Below are 25,579 nucleotides of genomic sequence, written 5' to 3'. Positions count from 1 at the left end.
TCATATTTCACAGCTGGTAAACTACGCTCCAGGGATGAAGTGAGGCAGGTCTAGACCAGGCAGAGAGAGGCACCCTGTCCTCAGGAGCCAGGTGAAGGCTGCTGTTAAATAGCTTTAATGGTTGATGTGGGAGTCACAAGGGAGGTATGTTTCCTCCAAGGGTTCTTCAGTGCCATCCTCAAAGCTGGTTAGTGCAGGGAGGTAGGGCAGAGTTGGTTCCAGTTTTCTTCCAGGAAGGGTTTAGGGAGGTCCCAGCCAGCCCCAGGAATGAGTCCCTCAGTACCATGGCAACCACAATTTAAGAGGGGCTCCTGCCCACCCCTGCAGCCTACCCCAGGTCCAGCAGAGGAACAGGAGGCCAGACTGGCCAGCTTGCTATAGACAGCGCCGTATCCAGAGCCCGACTGTGCATGGGTCATTTTCTCTTCTGGGCAGATCCTATGCCAGCACCTTTCTCTCTCACACTGGTGACTGGAGCCAAGTGCGAGGTTGGCCTTTACTGCAGAGGCCTCTGGTCCGTGGGGATCGCTGAGGTGGGAGGGGGGCAACCGAGCGAGCCCTCGGGAAGTGGTCTGGGGGTACAGCATCCAGGGAAAAGGTTCGGGGTCTCCCCCAGGGCAGGGGGTGGGTCCAGGCTGGGGCTGGGGCCACTGAGGCAGGCGAGCAGGGGTTAGGCAGGGCAGGCTGGTCTGTAAACATTGCCAGCCAGGGTGGGGGTGTTTCCAGCCTTGCGCCCTCCCGCTGGGTCAGGATGTCTGTCACCGCTGCGATGTCATCCAGCGGCTCAATAGCTGTGGCACCAGGAAGGGATTGGGGGAGGGGTGGGCTAGTCAGAGCTCAGGCCCCAAGCCTACCCAGCCCTATCACCTGTCACTGTAATAGGAGGAAAGCAAAGCCCGGATCTCAGCCGAGATTGCGTTATCCTGCAGGAGCAGCCCCTCACCTAGGCCCCCTGGGGCTATAGGCTCTGATAAAACTGTGGGATGAGGGGCACAAGGTAGATGGGGATGGGAAGGGGACGGGTGGGGAGCAGAGGTGGGTGAAGAAACCAAGAAAGAGGAGAAAACGAAAGCGGTGCCAGGCAAGTGAGGGGTCAGAGGAAGAGACAGGAATCCACATGCAGAAAGGGAAACAGAAAACAAGAAATTAGGAAAGAAATCAATGAAATGATCCTGGCTTATTGGGGTTTTGTTTTGAACTTTGATGGAGGTGGTTCTAAGAAGAGTTGGAGAAGAGAAAAGAACACACAGGATTGGGTGAGAATTGGGTCTCCAGAGATCTGGTGTAGCCCAGAGTGTGCTTTCTCTGTTTCCATTATCTGGTTTCTCTTGAAGTCCCCAACCCTACTTCCCATTAGCTTCCTGGAGTGCACATTCCTCTCACTTACCCATCTCATGGTACAAGGACCCCTGCTTTGCCAGTGCTTGGGGTGGTTTCCGGGAAGCAGGAGTTTCAATTTTCATGATTTCATCACAACACTGCTTCCACTGGCCTGGAGGAAGAGCGCTGATTAGAAGAGAAGGCCAGGCTGCCCTTTCTCCTGCTACATTCCCTTCCACACAATCTTGAAACAGAGACCTTTAGGAAAAATGACAAAACTCCAGTCCTTCCCAGAGGTTCAACCCAGCCCCCTTCTCTCTTACTCATGTCAAAGAAAAGCTGCCACAGAGCCTCCATCCAGCTCTGCAGGGCTTCCCGACTTTCTGTCTGAAGGGTGTGTGTCACCTCATCATCCCCATACTGGTTACTGATGCTTAGCGTGAAGGGCCGTCCTAGAGCCTGGTCCAGCTCCCCTGCCCGGACTCGAGTCTCCTGCAGGAGAAAGAAGAGGTCTACCTTGGTCACAGAAGTTGGCAGTGACAATCAGGCAGCCTTGATCACCCCTGCCTTAGAAGAATGAGCTTGCGGGGCTTTTGCTGAGCCCTCTCATTTGCCTCCTACTGACCAGAGTAGGAAGGAATGGCAAAAAAGGGCTGGAGATGAGACAGCCAGTCCTGAGTCAGGGGAGGAAGAGCAGCTTGAGACAGGGAAAGATGGATTGAGCAAGGCAGGGAAGACACAGAGGTAGGCAAGGATGCTCCAGCCAGAGGTCCCTCAGAATTGCCAAAAAGTAGGTAGGAAAGCCAATAAAAGGGATGGGGAGCAAAGAAGGGCAATTGGACCTGGAGAGAAATGGGAAGTGGTAAAATAGATACAAATTGGAATCTGAGGGAGAAGAAGGAGAGAGGATGAAAAGCCCTGAACTGGCAGGCGGGAAAACCCTCTCTGAGACTTGGCAGGGACTGAGGATGGCAAATGAATGGGACAGTCCTCTCCCAGTGATGCTGTGGTGGGGAGAATACGGGCCCCAGAAGCTGGATGTGGCACTGTCAGGAGCAGGAGGCCTGCTTCTATCTCTCTGAGGTACGTGCCCACCCTCCTGGGGCCTGAAGGAGAGGCTCCTGGGCCTGTGCCTTTGGTGGCCTTACCACAAGGGACCCATCACCTTGTTGATGGCAATAGTAAGCAGCGGCTCTTCCCCAGTGTCTGCATCCTCAGGTCGCCGGTAACAGAAGAGGTTTGTGCCTTTTAGAACTCCATGCACTTGTGCCCAGTTCTGCATCTCCCCAGCTGGCTGCACAAATGACTCAACATTTTCTGGGGAAGTCACACCCCCCAGTATCTCTCTTCTCAGCCCCCCTTTTGTCCACCCTGCTGTCCATTCCTCCCCTCATCTGGTCATATCCCATTTCTTCCACCCAAATCTTGATTTTTCATTAGCTCTTCTATTCCTGGTTATCCAGCTCTCCTCTGCCTTCTCCCTGCTCCCTTCCACTCCTCAGGGCCCTCTCACCTCACCTGCACCCTGAGGGTACCACTTGCAGTAGGCTGAGTCATGCAGAGAGGCTGAGCTGCCAGACGGCAACACACACTACCATAAAGGGGTAGCCAGGCAGGGTTCTCCTCTGGGGGAGGAGGAAGTGCAGGGTGAGGTAGGGGAATGAGAAGGGGACCGTCCCACAGCCCCTCTTCTCACCATCACATGTGTGTGTCCCCCATGCACATACATGCTTACCATGACTGGCAAGGGTGAGGTCATGTGTGCGGAATCCATCTTGCACTGCTGCCAGGGTGAGTGTGGTGTGAGCCAAGAGGTGGTAACGAGGACCACTAAGGGAGATAGGAGAGAGCATCAGCCGAGGGAGGGGCGTGTTGGCCAGCAGGAACTCTAAGGGCTGAGCACATCTGCCCCATTGTTCAGGCTGCCCCACAGAAAACTCGCTTGTCTCCCCAGAGGGTTAGGAATGAACATTTACTGAGCTCCAGCTAAGTGTCAGGACCTATGCTTTATATGTTTTATCCCACTGTATTCCTATGACAGCCCTGTGAGGTTGGTGGCATTCTTCAACTAGATGAGGCAACTTGAGGCTTAGAGAGGTTAAGAAACTTGCCCATAGTTTGTAACTGGAAAGTGGGGGAGTTTGAATTTGAACCCATATCTGTGTCCAAAATCAGTATTCTGTTGACTACCCAAAGGTTCTCAAACTGCTTCTCAGAGTCTCAGTGGTCCCATGAGGTGTCTCCGGGTGCATGTAGATACCACCACAGGTCCAGGGTACTCTGCTCCAACCAAGAAGCTCTGCTCTATCCACATAAAATGTATTTGCTAGGCTGAGTGCTGTGGCTCATGCCTGTAATTCTACCACTTTGGGAGGCCGAGGCGGGAGGATCACTTCAGCCCAAGAGTTCGAGACCCCGTCTCTAAAAATAAAATGTATTTGCTGCTACTAAAAAGTTAAGACCCCAAGGCCTAAGTCTCCCTGCCTTCCTACTGGTATTCTGGACTGGCTTCAGCCCAGCTCTGGGGCGTGGGCTGGAATGCCTCCCAGCTACGTGGCCACTGCTCATTCATGTCTGTCTGCACATCCTGGCAGCAATGCAAAATGGGTTCTGCACACTCAACACAGTTCAAAGGTCACCTGTGGGCCGAATATAGGCAGCTGAGGGTAGTGGCAGTGTGCAAGGCCTTACCCAACAGCTGGGGTGGGAAGCAAGATGGGACTGCTCCCTGAACCCCCAGCACTGTCCAGCGATGCCCGGACACGCCTCCCTGAGGAGCGGCCCAGGGAGCTGCTGAGTTTGGTGGCAAGCCTCTTGGGGGCACCAGTCAGGGCCCCCTCTTCTTCCACACAGGCCCCATACAGCTCTAACCGAAGTTCAAAGTCTGGCCCCGCCTCAGCGCTGGTGGGAGGAAGGAGGGTGATCACAGGAAAGTCCAGGGAGGCAGAGGGTGGGGGATGTGGGTGGGGCAAGTGCAGGACAGCTCCACAGGGAAGGCCAGGTGCCCCCCACCCACAGCTTCCTCCCCTGGAACTTGCTCATCTAGAACTGGAGCAGAGTGGAGGAAGGGAGCCACAGTTTGAGGTACTCACAAGAGCACATTGCTCTGAAAGGAGATGTCTGTAAGGGTCCTGTCCACCAGGATCATCTCTGTGTCCTGGATGTGTTCCCCCAGCTGCAGTAGCAGGAACACAGCCCAGCGGTGCAAGTCTAGGAACAAAGAGGGCAAAACTCAAAAAACACGTCCCACAAGAGCCTCCTACGTCAGGGTCATTCCCCTGAATCTGTCCCAGGGTGTGTGGAACTCACCACCTTTGTTCTTGAAATATTCTGTGTCCTTCCACATGAGTGGAATCCGGAGGTCTAAGGGGCAGGGGGGTAGGAACAGATGTTGAGATGGGGCAAAAGGCCGTGTGCTTGGGCAAGGGGTGCCAGCAGCTGGGGTAGCTGTGCTTCTTACCGGAGATGCAGACCCGGCCGCGGCAGGGGGAGCGCTCAGCGGGCGGGCCACTGTCAGAAGGCCTGTGGATAAATAACAATGTCCTGGCCTGGCCTCTAGCCACTATTCCCCCTTGCTCTGCCCAAGGACTCTAGGATCGCCCTGGTCCCAGGGCTTCAGCCACCAGGTCCCCAGCCAGGCTGACAGGCAGGGCTGAGGGACTATAAAGGGAAAGTTGTCCATTGAACCCAGCAGTTTGCCAGGCTTGGGGACACCAGGGACACTCAAGCCACGTTAACTCACACATAAGGCACAAGCTCAGGGCTCCTCTCTCCAAGCACCCTCCCTGACCACCTCTCCAGACCCCTGCCAAGGACAGGTGTGGCCTTGAGGGGACAGGTGCCCACAGAGAGACTTCATTTCCAGGGCTCTCCATTAAACCCCTGCCTTAGAGGCATTTCCAGGCTTTTTTTTTCTTTCTGTTTTCTTTTTTTTTTTTTAACAATAGGAAGGCTGCTTATTTCCCACTATCCCATCACTGCTTTGATATAGGAGGGTACTGGGTCAGAAAATAATTTGGCCAACGTTTGTTCAAAGGGAAATCACCAATAGGGAAGAGTTACATTCTATTCACTACAGACCCTTTTCCTTCCCTACCACTCCCCAACTTTGATTTCTCCTTTTTCCTCCTGGCCCTATATGCTGTACCCTACTAGTGCCCCAAGTTCTGCAGCCCCCTACCCACCCCACTGCAGGGCCCAACACCCCACCTTCCTTCCCTCCCCGCGCATCAGGACTCACCACATGTGTCTCTTTCCTGAAGCGACTGCCAGTTCATCTGTACTTATCCATAATGCCACTAAAGTAATTACTGACTTAGTAGAGCCTTAAGCTAAATGATGTGGCACTAATGGCAATGTGTTTAGCTGCCAGGCACTTGGGGTGTACCTCAAATCACCTGTGTGGGCTGTGTGAGGACTTCGGCAGGACAGAGTCTGTCCATGCTGCTTTTCAGGAGAGGCTGTCCCCCCGCCAGCTTGCCCTTCCTCTAGCTTCATGGGATAGCCATAGAGTGGGTTTTCTGCCTTCTGGTAGCTTCATGGGTGAGCTCCTGGCAACCTCCCCTTGTGTCAGCCTTCATGGGTGGAATGAGCACCACGCCTGTGAGGGGCTGGGACTAATTCCCCAAGCAGCCTCAGTGGAGTAAGTAGGCCACTTTCCTAAAAACCAGTTCTCCAAATGACCACTTTATCCAAATTGGCATATTCTTAGAATAATTTGCCAAATATTTTCCCCACTATTTTGGTTTTATCATGGCATCACTTAAGTCATTATAGACTTGTCAGATCAACAGTCTAATGTCAGTGTTGCTTACATTTTATGTCCAGAAGCTGCACCCTTTTAGAATGCACAATCTAATTTGTTTGAATGGGTAGGCTTTCCTTAAGTGGTTTCTTATTTCCTTTCCCACTCCCTGCCTCTGATGGTGAACCCCGGATAACAAACTATTGTCGGTATGTGGTAAATTGGCCATTTTGTGAACCAGCATTGAGGAAATTAATTTTCCAAAAGCCAGGTAGCCAGTCTTACTGGATCACAGACAGGGCTTAGCAAATTAGTGCTTTTGCATTACTTGCTACCCTTCAGATCAGCTACCTTTCACTAGACACACTGACTTTCCTAAGTCCTGCCCTGCCTACTCACAAATGCGCCTCTGGGCAACACATAATGGTGGTAAAACACCAAGGTCTCTCCCAGGTCCCTGATAAGACTTCATGGGGAAGTCATCTTTAAGGTGGTCCACATGCCACACATGCACACACTGCACCATCACCACCCAGAAGGCCTCCTGCCTCCATCAAGGCCTTGCCTCCCCCTTGCTCACCGCCGGCCTGTCTTCCCCAGCACCTGCGCCTCCTTGCGCCGCTGCAGCTCGCCCATGTAGCTGAGGATGCGGCTGTTGCACACTAGCAGGCTCTTGGTGGCCTCCAGAGCCTGCTCTCGCTGGGAGCAGGCTGCCAGCAGCTTACAGGCCCCTTCCCTCATCCGGATCTCATGGTCTAGCTTCCTCTGCAACTCCGTGTCCTAGCCAGGGTTGGGGGGAGGGTGAGAAGGAAATGTCAGTCAGAGGACAGGCTAAAGCACTCCCCAGTCCCCAAGTGGGCTGTGGCCAGTAAAACTGACAAGAAACTAATGTTTTAGGCAGTTCAAGAGCAGGCATTGGGTGTCAATCTCAGCTGCCCACGAATATCCAGAGAAGCTTTGTAGCCAGGTGCAGTGGTGTGTGAGGGAGGCTGAGGCGGGAGGATCCCTTGAGCCTAGGAGATCAAAGGCCAGCCTGAGCAACATAGTGAGACCCCACCTCTAAAAAATATATATAACAAATAAGAAAAATAGAGATGCCCTCATGCATTTGATGGTTGGAAGTATAAATTCCTTCAGCCTCTTTTGAGTGCAATTTGGAAAAAAATCTATGAAAACTACAAATTCATATATCCTCTAATCCAGCTATCCAATATCTAGGAGTTTATCTTACACATATAGTTTCACATATAACTAGGTAAAGCCATACATACAAAAATATTCATTGCAGCATTGTTTTAAAAATCAAAATTAAGGCCGGGCACGGTGGCTCAAGCCTGTAATCCCAGCACTTTGGGAGGCCGAGACGGGCGGATCACGAGGTCAGGAGATCGAGACCATCCTGGCTAACACGGTGAAACCCCGTCTCTACTAAAAAAAAATACAAAAAACTAGCCGGATGAGGTGGTGGGCGCCTGTAGTCCCAGCTACTCGGGAGGCTGAGGCAGGAGAATGGCATAAACCCGGGAGGCGGAGCTTGCAGTGGGCCGAGATCCGGCCACTGCACTCCAGCCTGGGCGACAGAGCGAGACTCCGTCTCAAAAAAAAAAAAAAAAAAAAAATCAAAATTAAAACCCCCTCAGTAGGACATTGGTTAAGTAAGTAACAGCACATCTGTACCCTGTAGTATTGCAGACATTAAAGAGGTATGCATTTGTATACAGATATGAAACAATCTCCAAAATAAATTATGTGAGGAAAGAATGGTAGTATTACACATACATGTATGATATATATGTGTATGCATGCATATATATACATATATATAGATATGCATATTTATGCATAAAATATTAGTGATTTTAGGCCTGGGAGCCAGGAATGGAAAACATTTATGATACTTTTTTTTTTTTGAGACTGAGTCTCACTCTGTCACCCAGGCTGGAGTGCAGTGGCGCGATCTCAACTCACTGCAACTTCCGCCTTCCAGGTTCAAGTGACTCTTGTGCCTCAGCTTCCTGAATAGCTGAGATTACAGGCATGCACCACCATGCCCAACTAAGTTTTGTATTTTTTTTTTTTTTGAGACTGAGTCTCACTCTGTTGCCCAGGCTGGAGTGCAGTGGCATGATCTCGGCTCACTGAAACCTCCACCTCCCAGGTTCAAGCAATTCTCCTGCCTCAGCCTCCGGAGTAGCTGGGATTACAGGTGTGAGCCATCACACCCAGATAATTTTTATATTTTTAGTAGAGACGGGGTTTCACCATGTTGGCCAGGCTGGTCTCGAAATCCTGACCTCAGGTGATCTACCCGCCTCAGCCTCCCAAAGTGCTGGGATTATAGGCATGAGACACCATGCCCAGCCGAACTTTTGTATTCTTAGTAAAGATGGGGTTTCGCCATGTTGACCAGCCTACTCTCGAACTCCTGGCCTCAAGTGATCCTCCCGCCTCGGCCTCCCAGAGTGCTGGGATTACAGGCTTGAGTCACCATACCCAGCCTAATGATACTTTATATATACTCTTTGTACTACTGGAAATTGTATTTCCTTTAAAAAATATTAGATCTTTGGAGTTTAAAAAAAAAATGACCAGGCCCTACCTAAGATTTGCAGAATAAGAATCTCTAGGAGTAGGGCATATGTACTTTTGGAAAAGTCCCCAAGTGATTCTGAGGTACAGCCAGGTTGAGAACCACCAACTTATGGGAATGGATAGAAGGAAAGGCAAATGAGAGTTATCCCTCAGACTCAAGTGATGCTGGGGACATCTAGTTGGCAAGGGATCAGTGGACAAGGAGCATACCACCTACAGTGTTCATTGATGCTGCACAGAGCCCTATACACCCCAAATTAGAAGACTAGAAGACCCAACACCTACTGGCCCTCTGAGCTTGGGAGATAAGGTCAGAGGCAAGGAATGGGGATGGGAAGGTAGGTGGTCCAGGAGTGAGAGACTGTGGATAAGGGCCAGCTGAGAGGCACTGGGAGAGACACCAGGATTCTCAGGAGCATTCATTTAGAAAGGAGCCCTTCCTGCTTCTTAAAAAGCAATGGGCAATTAGCTCAACCTCCTTAAGCCTCAGTTTCCCCATCTGTAAAGCAGGAATGGAAATAGTCCCTAGATCCTAGGGCTGTGAGAATTCTGTGAGGCAGGAACTTAAAGCACTTAGCACAGTGCCCAGCATGCGGCATACATCAATGGCAGGGATGCTTATTTTCATGATGCTATACTTTGGCGGTAGCAGCATTTACTCACTGGAGCATTCCTGTGCTCTGCAAGGCTGTACATTTAAAATCCAGCTGGGAGATGAGAGATGACAACTTTAATGGCTGCTCCATAAGTGCCATGTCATGGCACAATCATGCTCACAAGAAACAGACTCTGTTTGCTTCTGGCTGGGGTGATCAAGGAAAGCTTCAGAGAGGAGTTGGAAGACTAACTCCATCACAGTGTACAGATTGGTTCAGGAGACAAGTCGAGCCACCCATTTGAAACAGGGGAACTAATGTGACCACCCCAAACCTGTCTTTTTCCTCATACCAGCTCTCCTCCATACCCTGTGCCCTTGTATCTGTCCCTAGTGGCTCCAGCCTTCAAGTCTCTCAGACCTGAACACCCTAATTTCCCTCTTCTAAAACCCCTGTCCTGCCTGCCTACAGATGCTTCCTTGGCTATTTTCTGGGCCACCGTGCTAGGCCGGACTTTTATCACCTTCCCCCATCACCATCCACCTGTTTTCCTTCTGTAATAAGCCAGCCCTTTCCCAAAGTCCCTCCACCAAGAAGCCCTTTCAGACTACATAGGTCCTCCCAGTCTAGTTTTGTCTGCACCAGGGTTCTACACTGCCTGCCAACCCCCACCCTAGTCTGCACCCAGCTTCAGCCACAAACATCCCAAATGGGTGAGCCCAGCAGGAAGGGGACACAGAGGTGTCCTCAACCCCCATCTTGGCTAGTCTCATCCCAGTCCCAGCACTCACGGATCCTTCCCAAGCCCTGTCCATTGCGAGAGGCGCGCACAGGCGCGCGAAGTCCAGAGAGCTGCACTGGCCTGGGGAGCCTGCGGGGCCCGAGGGCCGCGGGAAATCGGAGGAGCCAGGGCGCCGGCGTAGCTGCACCGCCTCCAGCCACAGCGATCAGGGCGCTGGTGACATCAGCTCCCAATTGCCGCGAGAGCAACTGAAGGGTACCAGGGCGTTGGAGGTCCCTCCGGGCACCTGGTTGGGCTTGGCTCAAGGCGGTGCTTCCACCGAGACTCCGTCGCGGCAGGAAGGGACCTCCGGGAGTGCGCCCCACCGCCCTGGAAAAGCTCCTGGCCTTCACGACGTGCTCCAGCTCCGGGAGGCCCCTCCCGCGTAGCGTTTGCCCTCCAAGTTGACCCCTTGCCTGAGAGTATGGAGGGCGGATAGTGTATACATTAGGAGAGCTGGGGCCCTAGGGAGGTCGCTGGGCCTAGCATGGATGAGCGGGACCACAAGCCCAGACACCTCCTCTATTTCCTTACTGCTCTCCAGCCCCAAATCCACTCTCCCAAGGCCCAAGGCCGGGAGCGCCCTAGGAAACTGGCTCCCACCTTTTCACGCAGAGGAACTGGGAATCCTGGCTCAGGATCTGGACCCTTGTGCTTCTAGCGTTTCCCCACCCCAGGGATAGTTCTTTGTTGCCCCCTCCCCACCCAAACGCACCCTCTCCCCAAGTGGGCATCATTTCCCCCAGGCTCCCCTGGGAAAGAGCCCAGAGCTGGGTGTCAGCTGGACCTGGGTCAGATCCCAAGGGGCTAGAGAATGAGTCATGTGCCCCCCACACATTAGGCCCCCTGTTGATATTCCTTCCACCCCTCCCACTCTCTTCTGTCTCTGACTTCCTGCTCTGCTTCTCACCACCCTCTGTTTCCTTCAGAATTTCCACCAGGGCTAAGTACAAATCCTGGCTTAGGGACTTGACAAGCCCAGAGAATTTGACCCCTGGAGCCTGATTTGTAAAATGGGGAGTATTCCACCTCCTTCGTAGCACTGTTTGAGAATTATATGGGAAAGTCTCATCTCTACCCAGGCCTAGCACATGTTTTAAAACAAGCTCCCTTTACTTGCAGCTTGAGTCACTTCCTCCAGAAAGTCTTCTGGGATTTACTCTTCCATGACTCTCTCTCTTAACATTCCCTGAAACATCAATGGGTCTCTCTTTTGAGGACCTGCTGAACTTGGTTGAGAAAGAACACAGCACCCTCAGCCCCTCTCCTAAAGGAGAGTGACCAAAGTGAAACTAAGCCTCTCTTCTGCCCCAGAACTTGAACAGGCCTCCCACAGAGAAAAATTACATTTTTTGGAGGAGGGCAGGATGCAGAATTTAAACATTTACATACCTAGACCAGCTCTGTCCAATAAAACCTTCTGCGGTGATGGAAATGTTCAGTAGCCATCGAGCACTTGAAATATGGCTACAGCAACTGTAACTGACATGGACACTGCAGAGGACTATGAATGGCAAATAGGTTTTATCTCATGCACTGATGGAGGATAATTAGGTAGAGTCCCAACGAGTTCACTGGACACCTTTCTACAAATTAGGAAAAGTTGACCCTCTCCAGGCAAAAAAAAAATAGATAAAGGTGCTCTCTCCTGATGCAGTTGAAACCAGACCAGGACTCTCACCTCTGGCTGGCACCTGTGTGAAGGACAGACACAACCTGCACAGTTTATGCCAAGATGGTCCTGAGAAAGATTCTGAGGCCGACTCTGGGCTCATTGATAAAGAATGCCAAAATTGACCAGTAACATCTACTATGATCCAGGGAGTAGGGGCAGGGCTTGAGCAGGGCAGCACATCCTGATCTAGACTCTTTGCAGTCCTGCCTCTGACCTCTCAGCAGCAGCCCCTGCCTGGTCCAGGCAGTCACTTCCACAGCTTCCTCCATCTTCCCCACCTCCGTAAACAGCCACACCACCCAGTTGCTTAGCCACATACCTGGGAATCATCCTGGAGTTCTCTTTCTTTGCCTTACCCCCCCCCCCCATTCAATCCATCAGCAAATCCTGTCAGACCTACCACTACCATTTTAAATCTACTCCCTTTCTCCACCATGAGCATTTTAATTCACACCACCAGGTTTACTACCCTATTACTGAAACAGCCTCCCAGCTGGACATTTGCGACCTCTCTTGCCAACCCTCCACGCCCAACCCTACCATCAACTTCCCACCAGCCTATTCTCCATAGCAGCCATCATTTAAAAACATGACTCATGGGTCATTCCCTTGCTTAAAACCCTTCCATGGCCCAACATCACACTTAAGGTGAAATCCAGGTGCTTTATCATGGTCTTCAAGGCCCTGCATGATCTGGCCCCTGCCCATCAGCTCCACCCCAACTACTATATTCCAGCCACACTGGCTCTCTTTCCCACAAATATATTACCCTCATCCTCATCTCAGGGCCTTTGCCCTTCCTCCAATCTTCACGTATCTCCAAATCCTCCTGAGCTTAGCTCAAAGATCTCCCAACAGAGGCCTCCCCTGACCTCACATCTAACATTGCCTGCCTCATCTGATTTTCATTACATCCCCATTTTCATCATAATTTCTTTACGTGATATTATTTATGTGTTTGTATGTATATTTCTGTTCTCCCACTACAATGGAACTTTCTTGGCTTGTTCACTGAGGTATCTTACGGTCTAGAAAGGAGTTTGGCACATAGTACATGTTCTATACATGTGTTTAAGAATACATAGGTAGGCCGGGCGCGGTGGCTCAAGCCTGTAATCCCAGCACTTTGGGAGGCCAAGACGGGCGGATCACAAAGTCAGGAGATCGAGACCATCCTGGCTAATCCGGTGAAACCCCGTCTCTACTAAAAAAATACAAAAAACTAGCCGGGCGAGGTGGCGGGCGCCTGTAGTCCCAGCTACTCCGGAGGCTGAGGCAGGAGAATGGCGTGAACCCAGGAGGTGGAGCTTGCAGTGAGCTGAGATCCGGCCACTGCACTCCAGCCTGGGTGACAGAGTGAGACTCCGTCTCAAAAAAAAAAAAAAAAAAAAGAATACATAGGGCAAGGTGCAGTGGCTCACACCTGTAATCTCGACATTTTGGGAGGTCGAGGTAGGGAGATCGCTTGAGCCAGGACCAGCCTGGGCAATATAGTGAGACCTCGTCTCTATAAATAATTGAAAAAAACAAATACATGAATAAACAGCACCTTGCCATCTCAAGGGCCAGCAGAATCCTTACTCATAGCCCAGAGTCCTTCTCTTCTCTAGTAAAGCTACATCTTTTCTGCAAACCTCGCTCACACTGAACTCCTCTCTTCTTCCCATACCTAAAAGGAACCCTTGTCCCCAGAACAGACATCTACACTCACCCACAGAGCTTCCTGAAATAGGTGTAAAAACCCTGCTGCAAACATAAGACTACGATGGGCAGAACTGAGCCTGGGTCCACACACTGCACCCAACACAAGGCATAGGGAACCACCTGTCCCTCTCCCCACTTTAAGCAGGCCTGGCTCTCCCCACCATGCTCTAGCAGGAATGTGCAGGGCAGACATTGGGGCTGGGATGCAAGTGAAGAAAGTGTATACTCCAAGGGTCGGGGGATTACCTCCAGGCTGAGTGCCATCTGCCGAATGTAGAGCATATTCAGGTCCTCCAGGATGTGCAATCTGTCCTGCATCTCTGTGCCCCCCGGTGCCCTTTCCTTTGTCAGCCCCTCCAGAGGGGGGACAGACAGGTACCACACTGTCCCACAGTTCCTCCTCCCACTGTTCCCTCAGTCTTTAAAGAGGTGGCCAGCTCTTGGGCAGAGGTCAGAGGCTGCCCTTATCCCTCTGCACTCCTGTTAAACCTCTCTGGCTGCTGTGACAAATTTTCCTCGCCCACTGCTGCTCCGGGGCCCTGCTGTGAGCCAGGCAGGGAAAAAAAGGAAAGCGAAGTGAGGATGAGTGGGGTCCCAGGAGGAAAGGCCAGCTGCAGAGGGGGCTCTAGGCACAGAGTGTCCAGTCTCGCTTTGGTGGCAGCTGTTCTCCCAGCTGTGGAAGAAAAAGGCCCTTTCATTCCGACTCTGGCCGCTCCCCAGCCCCCGCCCACATCCCTGGCCTGGTGGACAGAGAATCTATGTGTGGAGAGGGCAGTGAGGGGCAGGCACAACTGGAAGGGGGCAGGGAAACGACGCCTCATGCAGGTTCTAGAGCCATAGGGCTTGCAGGAGGTTGGAGCTTTCCGAGAGGGGTTCCGGCTTAGTTTGAGAAAGTTAGGAAAAAGAGCCACAGAGGTGAGGACCTCAGGGGAGAGTGAGCCCAGGGAGCCCAGGACAAAGGGGTGAGTTGGTAAAGCAGCCCAGCCCCAGGGCCACCCCTTCCAACTCAGGGCCCCCATCCAGCCCGCTCCACCCTGGACTCACAATTACCTCGCTTTTCCAGAGAAGGGAGGAGAGGGAGAGAGGAAAGCAGGGGTGTGCCTGTCTGCTGCTGTCCCGCTCCCTTCTGCAGGCCCCTTCCCTTCCAGACAGGAAACCAGCCCCGAATCCCAGCCAGCTGCAGCCTAGCGCCCCCGCCTCCACGCCAGGCCCACGGAGTCACACTCCACTCGGCGGCCGCCGGGCTCTGCGGCTCCGCCCCAGCTCCTCCGAGCTGTCCCCGAAGGCCAGGCTAATCCCAGGGGCGGCCCCAGCTCCCAGGCCCCTCCTCCTGGTCCCAGGCCTCGCCCCTTACTGCCCCACGCTGGCCCCACGCGGGTTCCTCGGGCCCAGTCGCTTGGGGGCAAGGGGACCCGACAAAGGCCCCCTCTCCGCAGGCCCACCAGCTTCTGAATCAGAGAAGGCACGGGACACCGGGACAAGGGTGTGAAAGAGCCTTTGTTCTGGGCAGGCTGGAGGGAAAGGGCAGAAGCCAGGCCTGGAATCCCAGCCGGGAGGGCGAGGGGGCGGGAGGAAGGCCCACCTCACTTAACCCTTTCCAGACCCGGAAGGGAAGGCTTGGAACTGGGCTCTCCTTGGGCGAGTGTGAGTCTGACCTTGGGGACAGAAGAGTCTTCGGGATAGCTATTCGCCCTGTTAGTCCCCGCTCAACCACACACCTTCAGCCCCGCCCTAGCCTCTAGGGCTTTACAGGTGGGGCTCCAACCGGTTAACGCGTGGACGGTGGACGGGGGAAACGCTCAGCCTAGGGGCTGGACTCCTCTTAGGCACCAGGAAAGGAGGCGGAAATTTTGCGTGTGGGAAGTAACCCCAAAGAGTTAAAAGCCCTGCAGGGGCATAGAGGAGCCTTTGAATTGGGCTTCCGAGAAGCGAGCCACCCCGGCCTAAAGTCGGGATTGATGACAGGCTGGCCCAGATGGCTGCGACAGGTTGTGGGATGGGGCTGGCGGCAGGGGAACAAGCGGGAGCCCAGGCCAAGAGTCCGAGCGTTTGGGGCCCGCCTAGTTGCCCACTGCCCTTGGCCTGGGGATACCCAGGACATTTTGGGGTCCAGGCACATTTTGGGAGTCGAGCTGGGGCCCTACAAATGGAGACCAACCTGGCTTTTTCCAGGCTCAGGCAAATCATCCTAACCAGGCCGGGGAATGGGCAGCACGGATCCAGTGAAAATGCAGACCGTCCACACCTTACTTTTCAAGTCAACAACTCCGTCGGGTTTGTACCCAGACAGTGCGTCCCCGTCCCTCGGCATCCACGCGGGCGAGGGAAGGAGGCCGAGGTGGCTGGGGCTGCCCCCGGGATTCCGCGGAAGGGGAAGGCAGGGACGCGGGTCTCTCACCTCGGGCGGGTCGCTGAAGAGGCTGAGTCGGAAGCGGCCGCGTTTGAACTCCATCTCCAGGGCGGAGCCCCTGGCCACGGTGACCCGGCTCCGGTGGTTTCGGGAGAACATGTTGGCTGCCCTGCGACTTCGCCTGCGCAGTGCGCTCCCCGCGCCGCCCGGCTTAGTCTCCTCTCCGCGGCTTCTGTCTCTCGACGCTTGCCCGCCAGTCCGGCCGGGAATCTCCCGCTGCGGGGCTCCAAACCCCGCCCCCGGAGACGACACCTGGGCCGGGCAGGGCGCGGCAACCTCCTCTTCCACCCCCGCCAAAGGCCCAGCCCGTCCGGCCAGTCCCTGGGCGCCAAGCCGACCTGGCCCGACGGCCCCGGAGCCAGAGGCGCCCTGCACCTCGCGAGCACTGCGGAGGCGCGTTCTCCCTGCCCGCGCGGGTCGCGAGCGCTTACCTGGACTTGGGGCGGGCTGAGAAGCCCTGCCCCGCCAGCCGCCCCCGCCTGGCAAGCCTGGCTTCACGGGCGCTGAAAACCCCGTGGCCAAGGGATCGCCGCGTAGCACGTTCCGGCTCTACTCGGGCCCTGGGACCTTGCCCAGTTTCAATCCCGGCAGCCTCTGAAGAGACCATTTCAACATCCCCACAGTCCCGAATATTCCTTCTTCGTCCCCCTCCCCACTTAGGCTCCTCTGCGAGGCTATCCGCCAAAGCCTAGTGGCCACAACTGATGAGGCGGTGCTTAAACACGTCGTGAAACCCCAGCTCTGCCACTGACTCACCTTGCAGTCATTGACTTGGTCCAGTCATTGGCCTTTCTGAGCTTCAGTTTTCTCATCTGTTCAGTGGGAATACTGTAATTATCACCTCTTCTCAAGTTGCTATGAGGATTACCGAGAAGAATGAGGGTAAAATGCCCAGCATAGTGCCTGGCACAAGGCAAGTGCCCCATATTTGCAGCCATAAAGAGCAGCCGGGCGCGGTGCAATCCCAGCACTTTGGGAGGCTTAGGAGGGTGGATCACAGGTTCGAGACCAGCCTGACCAAAATGGAGAAACCCCGTCTCTACTAAAATACAAAATTTAGCCGGCCGTAGTGGCGCATGCCTGTAATCCCAGCTACTTGAGAGGCTGAGGCAGGAGAATTGCTTGAACCCGGGAAGCAGAGGTTGTGGTGAGCTGAGACTGTGCTACTGCACTCCAGTCTGGGAAACAAGAGCAAAACTACATCTCAAAAAAAAAAAAAAAAAAAAAAAAAAGACTGGGCACAGTGGCTCAAGTCTGTAATTCTAGCACTTTGGGAGGCCAAGGGGGACTGATTACTTGAGCTCAGGAGTTGGAGACCAGCCTGGGCAACATGGTGAAATCCTGTCTCAACAAAACACACACACACAGACACACACACAAATTAGCCTGGCCTGGTGGTGGTGCATACCTGTAGTCCCAGCTACTCGGGAGGCTAAGGTGGGAGGATGGCTTGAGCCCAAAAGCTCAAGTCCAGCCTGGGCAACATAGTGGGACCCCATCTCTTTTTTTTTTTTTTTTTTTTGAGATGGAGTCTCGCTCTGTCGCCCAGGCTGGAGTGCAGTGCCCGGATCTCAGCTCACTGCAAGCTCCCCCTCCCGGGTTTACACCATTCTCCTGCCTCAGCCTCCCAAGTAGCTGGGACTACAGGTGCCCACCACCTTGCCCGGCTAGTTTTTTGTATTTTTTTTTAGTAGAGACGGGGTTTCACTGTGTTAGCCAGGATGGTCTCGATCTCCTGACCTCGTGATCCGCCCGTCTCGGCCTCCCAAAGTGCTGGGATTACAGGCTTGAGCCACCGTGCCCAGCCAAGGACCCTATCTCTTAAAAAGCATTACAAATATATATTACTTTTTATTTTTTATTTTTTATTTTTTTGAGACAGAGTCTCGCTCTGTCACCCAGGCTGGAGTGCAATGGCATGATCTCGGCTCACTGCAACCTCTGCCTCCTGGGTTCAATCGATTCTCCTGCCTCAGCCTCCCGAGTAGCTGGGATTACAGGTGTCTGCCACCACGTCTGGCTAATTTTTGTATTTTCAGTAGAGACGGGGTTACACCATGTTGGTAAGGCTGGTCTCCAACTCTTGACCTCAGGTGATACACCTGCCTCGGTCTCGCAAAGTGCTGGGATTTCAGGCATGGCCCATGCCTGGCCAATATTATCTACCTACCTATCTATCTACCTATAGATATAGATATAGATATAGATATAGATATAGATATAGATACAGATATATCAGCTGCTTTGCTGGATGGCTGGACTTACCCAGCTGGATTTATCACTCCCTGCTTCCATAAAAACAGGGTTCCCTTCTTGCCCACTCCGGGGAAAGCCCAGTGGAAGAGAAGGAAATGGTAAAGAATTAGCTTGCTGACCACACATAAAGGGATCTCCTGAAGGTTTCAGAACACAGACAGAACTTGAGAAAGGGTGAGGCTCCTACATAGCAGGCTGGCTGGACCCAGAGACATACCAGTCTTGAGCTCTTAGAGAGTCCAGATTAGAAATTTCTGCTACAGCAAATCATTCAAGATTCTTTTGGAAAAGCTGACTGAAAACTACTAAAGCAAAAGGGGAAATGTATTGGCTCCTGGAACTGAGCCAATACAAACAAATGAGCCAGGGGTCAAGCTTTAGATGTGGCTTGACCCACTCATTGAGTGTCAGGAAGATCCAGTCTCTTCCCAACACTTGGCTCTACTTTCCTCCATGTTGGCTTCACTCTCTACAGTGTAACAAAATTGCTGCCCAAAATTCTGGGTCTACATCTTTTCAGGCTTAAATTCATCTGAAAAGAGCATCTGTTTCCTGAGGCTCCTACACATGTCTGGGATTCACTGTGAGACATTTAGGATCATTCATCCATCCCAAACCAATCACTGGAGTCAGAGGGTGGCCAGATATGAACCAATTGCTGTGGCTAAGGAGGTTCTAGGTGCCAGCTGGCCAGGCCTGGGGTCACTTGCCCACTCCTGGAGACTAACCAGAACCCAGTGAACTGGGAGGGAGAAGGTGGGGGAGGGTTGTTTCCCAAAGAATGTTCCAACCACTACCACCAGAAGGTGAGAGAATGGAAAATGAACAGGAAAAACAACGAACATCCCCTACACACAAAATTTTATATGGAGAAGAGAGTTCTTCTGGTCAGTAGGAAAGGCAGATGAAAAGATTTATAAAGTCCATGGCATCTGAGATTAACCACAAAAGATGTGTGAGGGGAATGAAAGGGAAAGATATTGTTCCTTAATTTCTTCAAATATTCATCATCACTCATCTGAACTGTAAGCCTTCCAGGGAGGGGCAGTCTGTCTTGTCCCAAGTGCCTGGCATATAGCAAGTGATCAATTAACATCAGTTGAAGTAAATAAACAAAGGAGAAGCATGCAGATTTGCGAGTCCTTGACTGAGATGTGCCATCCTCTTGGACTAAGACAGTTCATTTCAAATGTTTGCTTTTAAGCAACAGAACCTTTTTTTTTTTTTTAATGAAATCTTACCTGAAATGTGTGAAATCAAATCAGAGCTGCTATGATAGGAATAGGTGCTGGAGCCTCATGCCTTGTCTACCCACAGGTGCTCAGCCACTCCCTGCTCCCCCAGTGAACACAAGCTCTATGGAAGAGTTTGAAAACCCCTGGCCTGGCCGGGTGCAGTGGCTCATGTCTGTAATCCCAGCACTTTGGGAGGCCAAGGCGGGCGGATCGCAAGGTCAGAAGATCAAGACCATCCTGGCTAACACGGTGAAACCCCGTCTCTACTAAAAATACAAAAAATTAGCCGGGCGTGGTGGCGGGCACCTGTAGTCCCAGCTACTCAAGAGGCTGAGGCAGGAGAATGGCATGAACCCGGGAGGCAGAGCTTGCAGTGAGCCGAGATTGCGCCACTGCATTCCAGCCTGGGTGACAGAGCGAGACTCCGTCTCAAGAAAAAAAAAGAAAAGAAAAAGAAAACCCCTGGCCTGAGACCCAGAAAGGAGGCAGAGGAATGGAGGATCTTCGAAAAGGAGGTTGAGCTCAAATCCTGCCTGAGAGTTTGTACTCAGTGTGGCTGAAGATTTTGGGGAAGGAGGGACATGATCAGGTTTATCTTATATTATATAATATATATATTTATATTATATATATATATATCACTCTGTTGCCTAGCTGGAGCAAAGTGGTGCCATGATAACTCACTGCAGCCTCGAACTCCTGGGCTCAAGCAATCCTCCTGTCTCAGCCTCCTGAGTAGCTAGGACTAAAGGCATGCACCGCCATGCGAGGCTAATTTTTAAAATTTTTTTGTAGAGACAGTATTTTACAGGCTAGTCTTGAACTCCTGGCCTTAAGTGATCCTCCTGCCTCAGCCTCCCAAAGTTCTGGGATTACAGGCATGACCACTGTTCCTCAGCCCAGAATTAACTTTAGAGATTGTAATTTGGCAACCTTTTCCATAAATCAGTTGGAGGAGTTGTGACTGGAGTCAGGGAAGCCAACTAACACTGCACTCAACTGAGGGAGGAGAGATAAGGGTCAAAATTTCTATGTTTTTTTTTTTTTTTTGAGATGGAGTCTTGCTCTGTCACCCAGGCTGGAGTGTAGTGGCGCGATCTTGGCTCACTGCCAGCTCCGCCTCCTGTGTTCATGCCATTCTCCTGCTTCAGCCTCCCGAGTAGCTGGGACTACAGGCGCCAGCCACCACGCCCGGCTCATTTTTTGCATTTTTAGTAGAGACGGGGTTTCACCGTGTTAGCTAGGATGGTCTCGATCTCCTAACCTTGTGATCCGCCAGCCTTGGCCTCCCAAAGTGCTGGGATTACAGGCGTGAGCCACTGCGCCCGGCTGGATTTATTTATTTATGTATTTATGTAGGTATGTATGTATGATTTTTATTTTTATTTTTGAGACGGAGTCTAGCTCTGTCCCCCAGGCTAGAGTGCAGTGGCGTAATCTCGGCTCACTGCAACCTCTGCCTCCCAGGTTCACACCAGTCTCCTGCCTCAGCCTCTTAAGTAGCTGGGATTACAGGCACGTACCACCACGCCTGGCTAATTTTTCTATTTTTAGTAGAGACGGGGTTTCACCATGTTGGTCAGTCTGGTCTTGAACTCCTGACCTTGTGATCCACCCACCTCGGCCTCCCAAAGTGCTAGGATTACAGGCGTGAGCCACCGCGCTCGGCCAGATTTATTTTTTAAGTTAAATTTTCATTTGAAAAATATTTGAAAGTACATGTACAGTTTTTTAAACACTATAAATGCCACTGTTTTTTAAATAATGTAAATGATGAAAACAATGAATAAAAGTATGCCTTCCCCACCCTCAATTATTCCACTTCCAGAAGAAAACAGTGAGACAGTTTGGTGCATTCAAGTGCTGAAGCTCACACCAGCAGCTCGTGTTGCTGACTTTTCTGGAATTGGGCATGCCAGTTGCTAAACATTGCCTTAATTAAAAATTAAATTACCGGCTGGGCGCAGTGGCTCATGCCTGTAATCCCAGCACTTTGGGAGGCCAAGGCAGGCAGATCACAAGGTCAGGAGTTTGACACCAGCCTGACCAACAAAGTGAAACTCCATCTCTACTAAAAATACAAAAATTAGCTGGGCGCTACTTAGGAGGCTGAGGCAGGAGAATTGCTTGTACCTGGGAGGCGGAGGTTGCAGTAGGCCGAGATTGGGCCACTGCACTCCAGCCTGGGCAACAGAGCAAGGCTCTATCTCAAAAAAAAAAAAAAAAAAATTAAATTAAATTACATTACATTACATAAACATATAGCTAAATAAATTTTATTAAAGCAAAGGTGATAAATATTCAAACCTCATCACTTCCTGAGTATTTTACTGCATTTCACTATGAGGTCTTGAGTAGTTTCCATCTGTAGTATCTGTATGGAGGGAATGCTATATATGCCAATGCACATCTCTTTCCAACTCTGTATTCAGTGATGTCTCATTTGAAATTGGCCACGGTGGGAGTACTTACACAACAGAAATAGGTGAACATAACAAATTCAGCTTGTTGTTTGTTTGTTTGTTTTCCCCAGGGAGCTTTTGTTGAACATTTACCAACATGCCACTGGTTTGGTGCACAGTCTTTCCAACTTTATCCTTTCGTTTATGTCTGTATCTGTATCTCCCCAGCTACGAAATAGATATGTGGGAAAGGGGCTGTGGGTCACCTAGGGTTCAAATCATCTTATATTTCTGCACAGTTCCCCACTGTGGACAGTATTGACAGAATGAGCTCTAGCCCCTTTATGGTAGTTGGAGAACATTTATTCTTCTTCCCACTTTTTCACAGCCTAAAGGTAGGTACTTGGCCTAACCCAACTAACTGGAATGTTTCCAACTGGACTTTGAATATTGAGGGAGTGCAGACAAGACCTAGCCAGAGTTCATGATATACACTCAGTGCACCTGCAGCACCTGAGAAGGGCGTAGCAATGCCAGTAGAAGATTCTCACAGCAAGTTCAAGTGGCCTGACTTCAGTGTGGCCTTGGCATAACTTTAGCCATAGGTTCGTGCTGCCTGGCCTCCTTTGAATCTTGCTTCTTATCCAGAGAAAGTATGAGACGAGCCCCAGAACATTTTATCCAGGGAAATTTGAGTCTCACTTCTTATCCAGGGAAAGTACAAGATTAGCCACCTGGCATGGTGGCTCATGCCTGTAATCCCAGCACTTTAGGAGGTTGAGGCAGGAGGATCACTTGAGCCCAGGAATTCGAGACCAGCCTGGGCAACATAGTGAGACTCTGTCTCTACAAAAAATAAAAAAGATTGGGCGTGGTGGCTCACGCCTGTAATCTCAGCACTTTGGGAAGCTGAGGCAGGTGGGTCACTTGAGGCCAGGAGTTCAAGACCAGCCTGGCCAACATGGTGAAACCCCATCCCTACTAACAACACAAAACAATTAGCCAGGCGTGGTGGCAGGCACCTGTAATCCCAGCTACTTGGGAGGCTGAAGCAGGAGAATTGCTTGAACCCAGGAGGCAGAGGTTGCAGTGAGCTGAGATCGCACCATTACACTCCAGCCTGAGCGACAGAATGAGACTGTGTTTCAAAAAAAATGAAAAAAAGGCTGGGAGCGGGACTCATGCCTGTAATCCCAGCACTTTGAGAGGCCGAGGCGGGCGGATCATGAGATCAAGATCACCTGGCCAACATGGTGAAACTCCATCTCTACTAAAAATATGACAATTAGCTGGGCATGGTGGTGCACACCTATAGTCTCAGCTACTCGGGAGGCTGATGCAGGACAGTCGCTTGAACCCGGGAGGCAGAGGTTGCAGTGAACTGAGATCGCGCCACTGCACTCCAGTCTGGTGACAGAGCAAGACTCCGTCTAAAAAAAAAAAAAATTAAATTAAAACAACAAAACAAAACAACAACGACAAAAAACTACAAATAAAAAAGTAGCCAGACATGATGGCACTAGCCAGTCATCCCAGCTACCTGGGAGGCTGACAAGGGAGGATCACTTGAGCTTGGGAGATTGAGGCTGCAATAAGCCAATAAGCCATGATCGTGCTACTGCACTCCAGCCTGGATGACAGAGCAAGACTTTTCCTTAAAAAAGAAAAAAAAAGGCCGGGTGCGGTGGCTCAAGCCTGTAATCCCAGCACTTTGGGAGGCCAAGACGGGCGGATCACGAGGTCAGGAGATCGAGACCATCCTGGCTAGCACAGTGAAACTCCGTTTCTACTAAAAAATACAAAAAACTAGCCAGGCAAGGTGGCGGGCGCCTGTAGTCCCAGCTACTCAGGAGGCTGAGGCAGGAGAATGGCGTGAACCCGGGAGGCAGAGCTTGCAGTGAGCTGAGATCTGGCCACTGCACTCCAGCCTGGGTGACAGAGCGAGACTCCGTCTCAAAAAAAAATAAAAAAAAGGTCAAAGAATGTTGGAGACATGTCAAAATGATACAGAAACCAGCTTAAAGGAATACTCACTGGCCAAACCTGTGAGAAATTTGAACATCAAGCCAGGCGTGGAGGCTCCTGCCTGTAATCCCAGCGCGTACGGAGGCCAAGGCAGGAGGACTGCTTTTGCCTAGGAGTTAGAGACCAGCCTGGGCAACATAACCTGAACCCTACAAGAAATTTAAAAAATTAGTTGGGCAGGGTGGCACATCCCTGTAATCCCAGCTACTCAGGAGGCTGAGGTGGGAGGATCAGTTGAGGCCAGCAATTCGAGGTTGCAGGGAGCTATGATTTGGCCACTACAATAGAGCTAGACTCTGTCCACCTCTAAAAATTGAGCATCATAATAAGTAATGACAGCAATGGATTACAACTCACTGCTTAAAATTGGAACCCATACTGAAACAAATAAATATATATGTAAATATAAGGAGAGAAAGCTCTTATAGTAGAATGCTAACTAATACATGTAACTGCAATAATGGAAATAGATCACCATTTGGCAATTATTATAGTAGAGTTGATTCATACACTAGTCATCAATGGATACAATGCCTGGTGGGTGAAGGTTTGATGGGGAATGGGATATTAGGGTAGTTGCAGAGTATTTCCCAGAAAATACTTATTAGTTGGAAAGGTAAAAATGGCGACGTTACAGTGGAGGAAATAGGCAGACAGCATCTTGACCAGGTGATCAAGGTTAATATCATCAGTGGTGGGAAAGGCTGACATCATGGGCCTCCCAATATGACACACTGAGAAGAACACAGCATAATGTTTTTGTGGGCCGGGCACGGTGGCTCACGCCTGTAATCCCAACACTTTTTGAGGCTGAGGGAGGAGAATCACTTAAGCCCAGAAGTTCAAGACTAAACTGGGCTTGAACTTTTTGAGACCCTGTCTCAAAAAAAAAAAAAAAAAAAGAAATCAATTTTTTGTGTGTGTGGTGTTCTTGCCAAGAATTTATAAGTCTAGGCCAGCCATGGCGGCTCATAGTGTAATCCCAACACTTTGGGAGGCCGAAGTGGGCAGATCACTTGAAGCTAAGAGTTCAAGACCAGCCTGACCAACATGGTAAAACTCCATTTCTACCAAAATATACAAAAATTAGCTGGGCATGGTGGTGCACGCCTGTAGTCCCAGCTACTCAGGAGGCTGAGGCACGAGAATTGCTTGAACCCAGGCAGCAGAGATTGTAGTGAGCCGAGATCATACCACTGCACTCCAGCCTGGGTGACAGAGCAAGACTCTGTTTCAATCAACCAATCAATGTATAAATCTAGACCTGAGGAAACACCAGACAGACCCAAGTTGATGGCCATCCTGTAGAATTAAAGACTTCTACCCTTTAAATTTGTCAAGGTCATGAAAGACAGGATAAGAGTGAGGAAATGTTCCAGATTAAAACAGATTAAAGGGACTTAATTTAAAAATGTAATACATGATCCTAAATTTGGATCCTGGATAAAAAGAAAAAGGAGGACCAGGCACAGTGGCTCATACCTATAATCCCAGCACTTTGGGAGGCTGAGGTGGGTAGATCACCTGAGACTGGGAGTTCGAGACCAACCTGACCAACAGGGAGAAACCCTATCTCTATTAAAAATACAAAATTAGCACATGCCTGTAATCCCAGCTACCCAGGAGGCTGAGGCAGGAGGATCACTTGAACTCGCGAGGCGGAAGTTGCAGTGAGCCGAGACTGCGCCATTTCACTCCAGCCTGGGCAACAAGAGCGAAACTCCATCTCAAAAAAAAAAAAAAACAAAAGAGGCCAGGTATGGTGGCTCATCCCTGTAATCTCAGCACTTTGGGAGGCTGAAGCGGGTGGATCATGAGGTGAGGAGTTCAAGATCAGCC

General features: G+C 51.1%; 1 protein-coding gene across 13 annotated transcripts in view; it reads right to left on the bottom strand.

Moving 5' to 3' along the window:
* Positions 1–77: 77 nt before the first annotated feature.
* RTKN (rhotekin) overlaps positions 78–25,579 on the bottom strand; it is a 32,763-nt gene continuing 7,261 nt past the window's right edge. The window contains exons 3-17 of one of the 13 annotated variants that reach the window (XM_028831552.2): positions 23,750–23,889; positions 23,025–23,145; positions 16,579–16,634; positions 15,811–16,416; positions 6,645–6,844; positions 4,781–4,842; positions 4,630–4,683; positions 4,413–4,530; positions 4,012–4,221; positions 3,056–3,150; positions 2,839–2,945; positions 2,486–2,614; positions 1,644–1,812; positions 1,388–1,492; positions 100–791 (exon numbers count right to left, since the gene is read on the bottom strand). In XM_028831552.2, coding sequence (XP_028687385.1) covers positions 460–791; positions 1,388–1,492; positions 1,644–1,812; positions 2,486–2,614; positions 2,839–2,945; positions 3,056–3,150; positions 4,012–4,221; positions 4,413–4,530; positions 4,630–4,683; positions 4,781–4,842; positions 6,645–6,844; positions 15,811–15,921 — 1,692 coding nt within the window. In that variant the 5' untranslated portion in view covers positions 15,922–16,416; positions 16,579–16,634; positions 23,025–23,145; positions 23,750–23,889 and the 3' untranslated portion in view covers positions 100–459. 13 annotated transcript variants of the gene reach the window in all.

Source organism: Macaca mulatta, chromosome 13 (genome assembly GCF_049350105.2).
Source record: "Macaca mulatta isolate MMU2019108-1 chromosome 13, T2T-MMU8v2.0, whole genome shotgun sequence".
NCBI lineage: Eukaryota > Metazoa > Chordata > Mammalia > Primates > Cercopithecidae > Macaca > Macaca mulatta.
The sequence above is the reverse complement of the archived record's forward strand: the minus strand, read 5'-3'. Positions and strand labels throughout refer to the sequence as shown.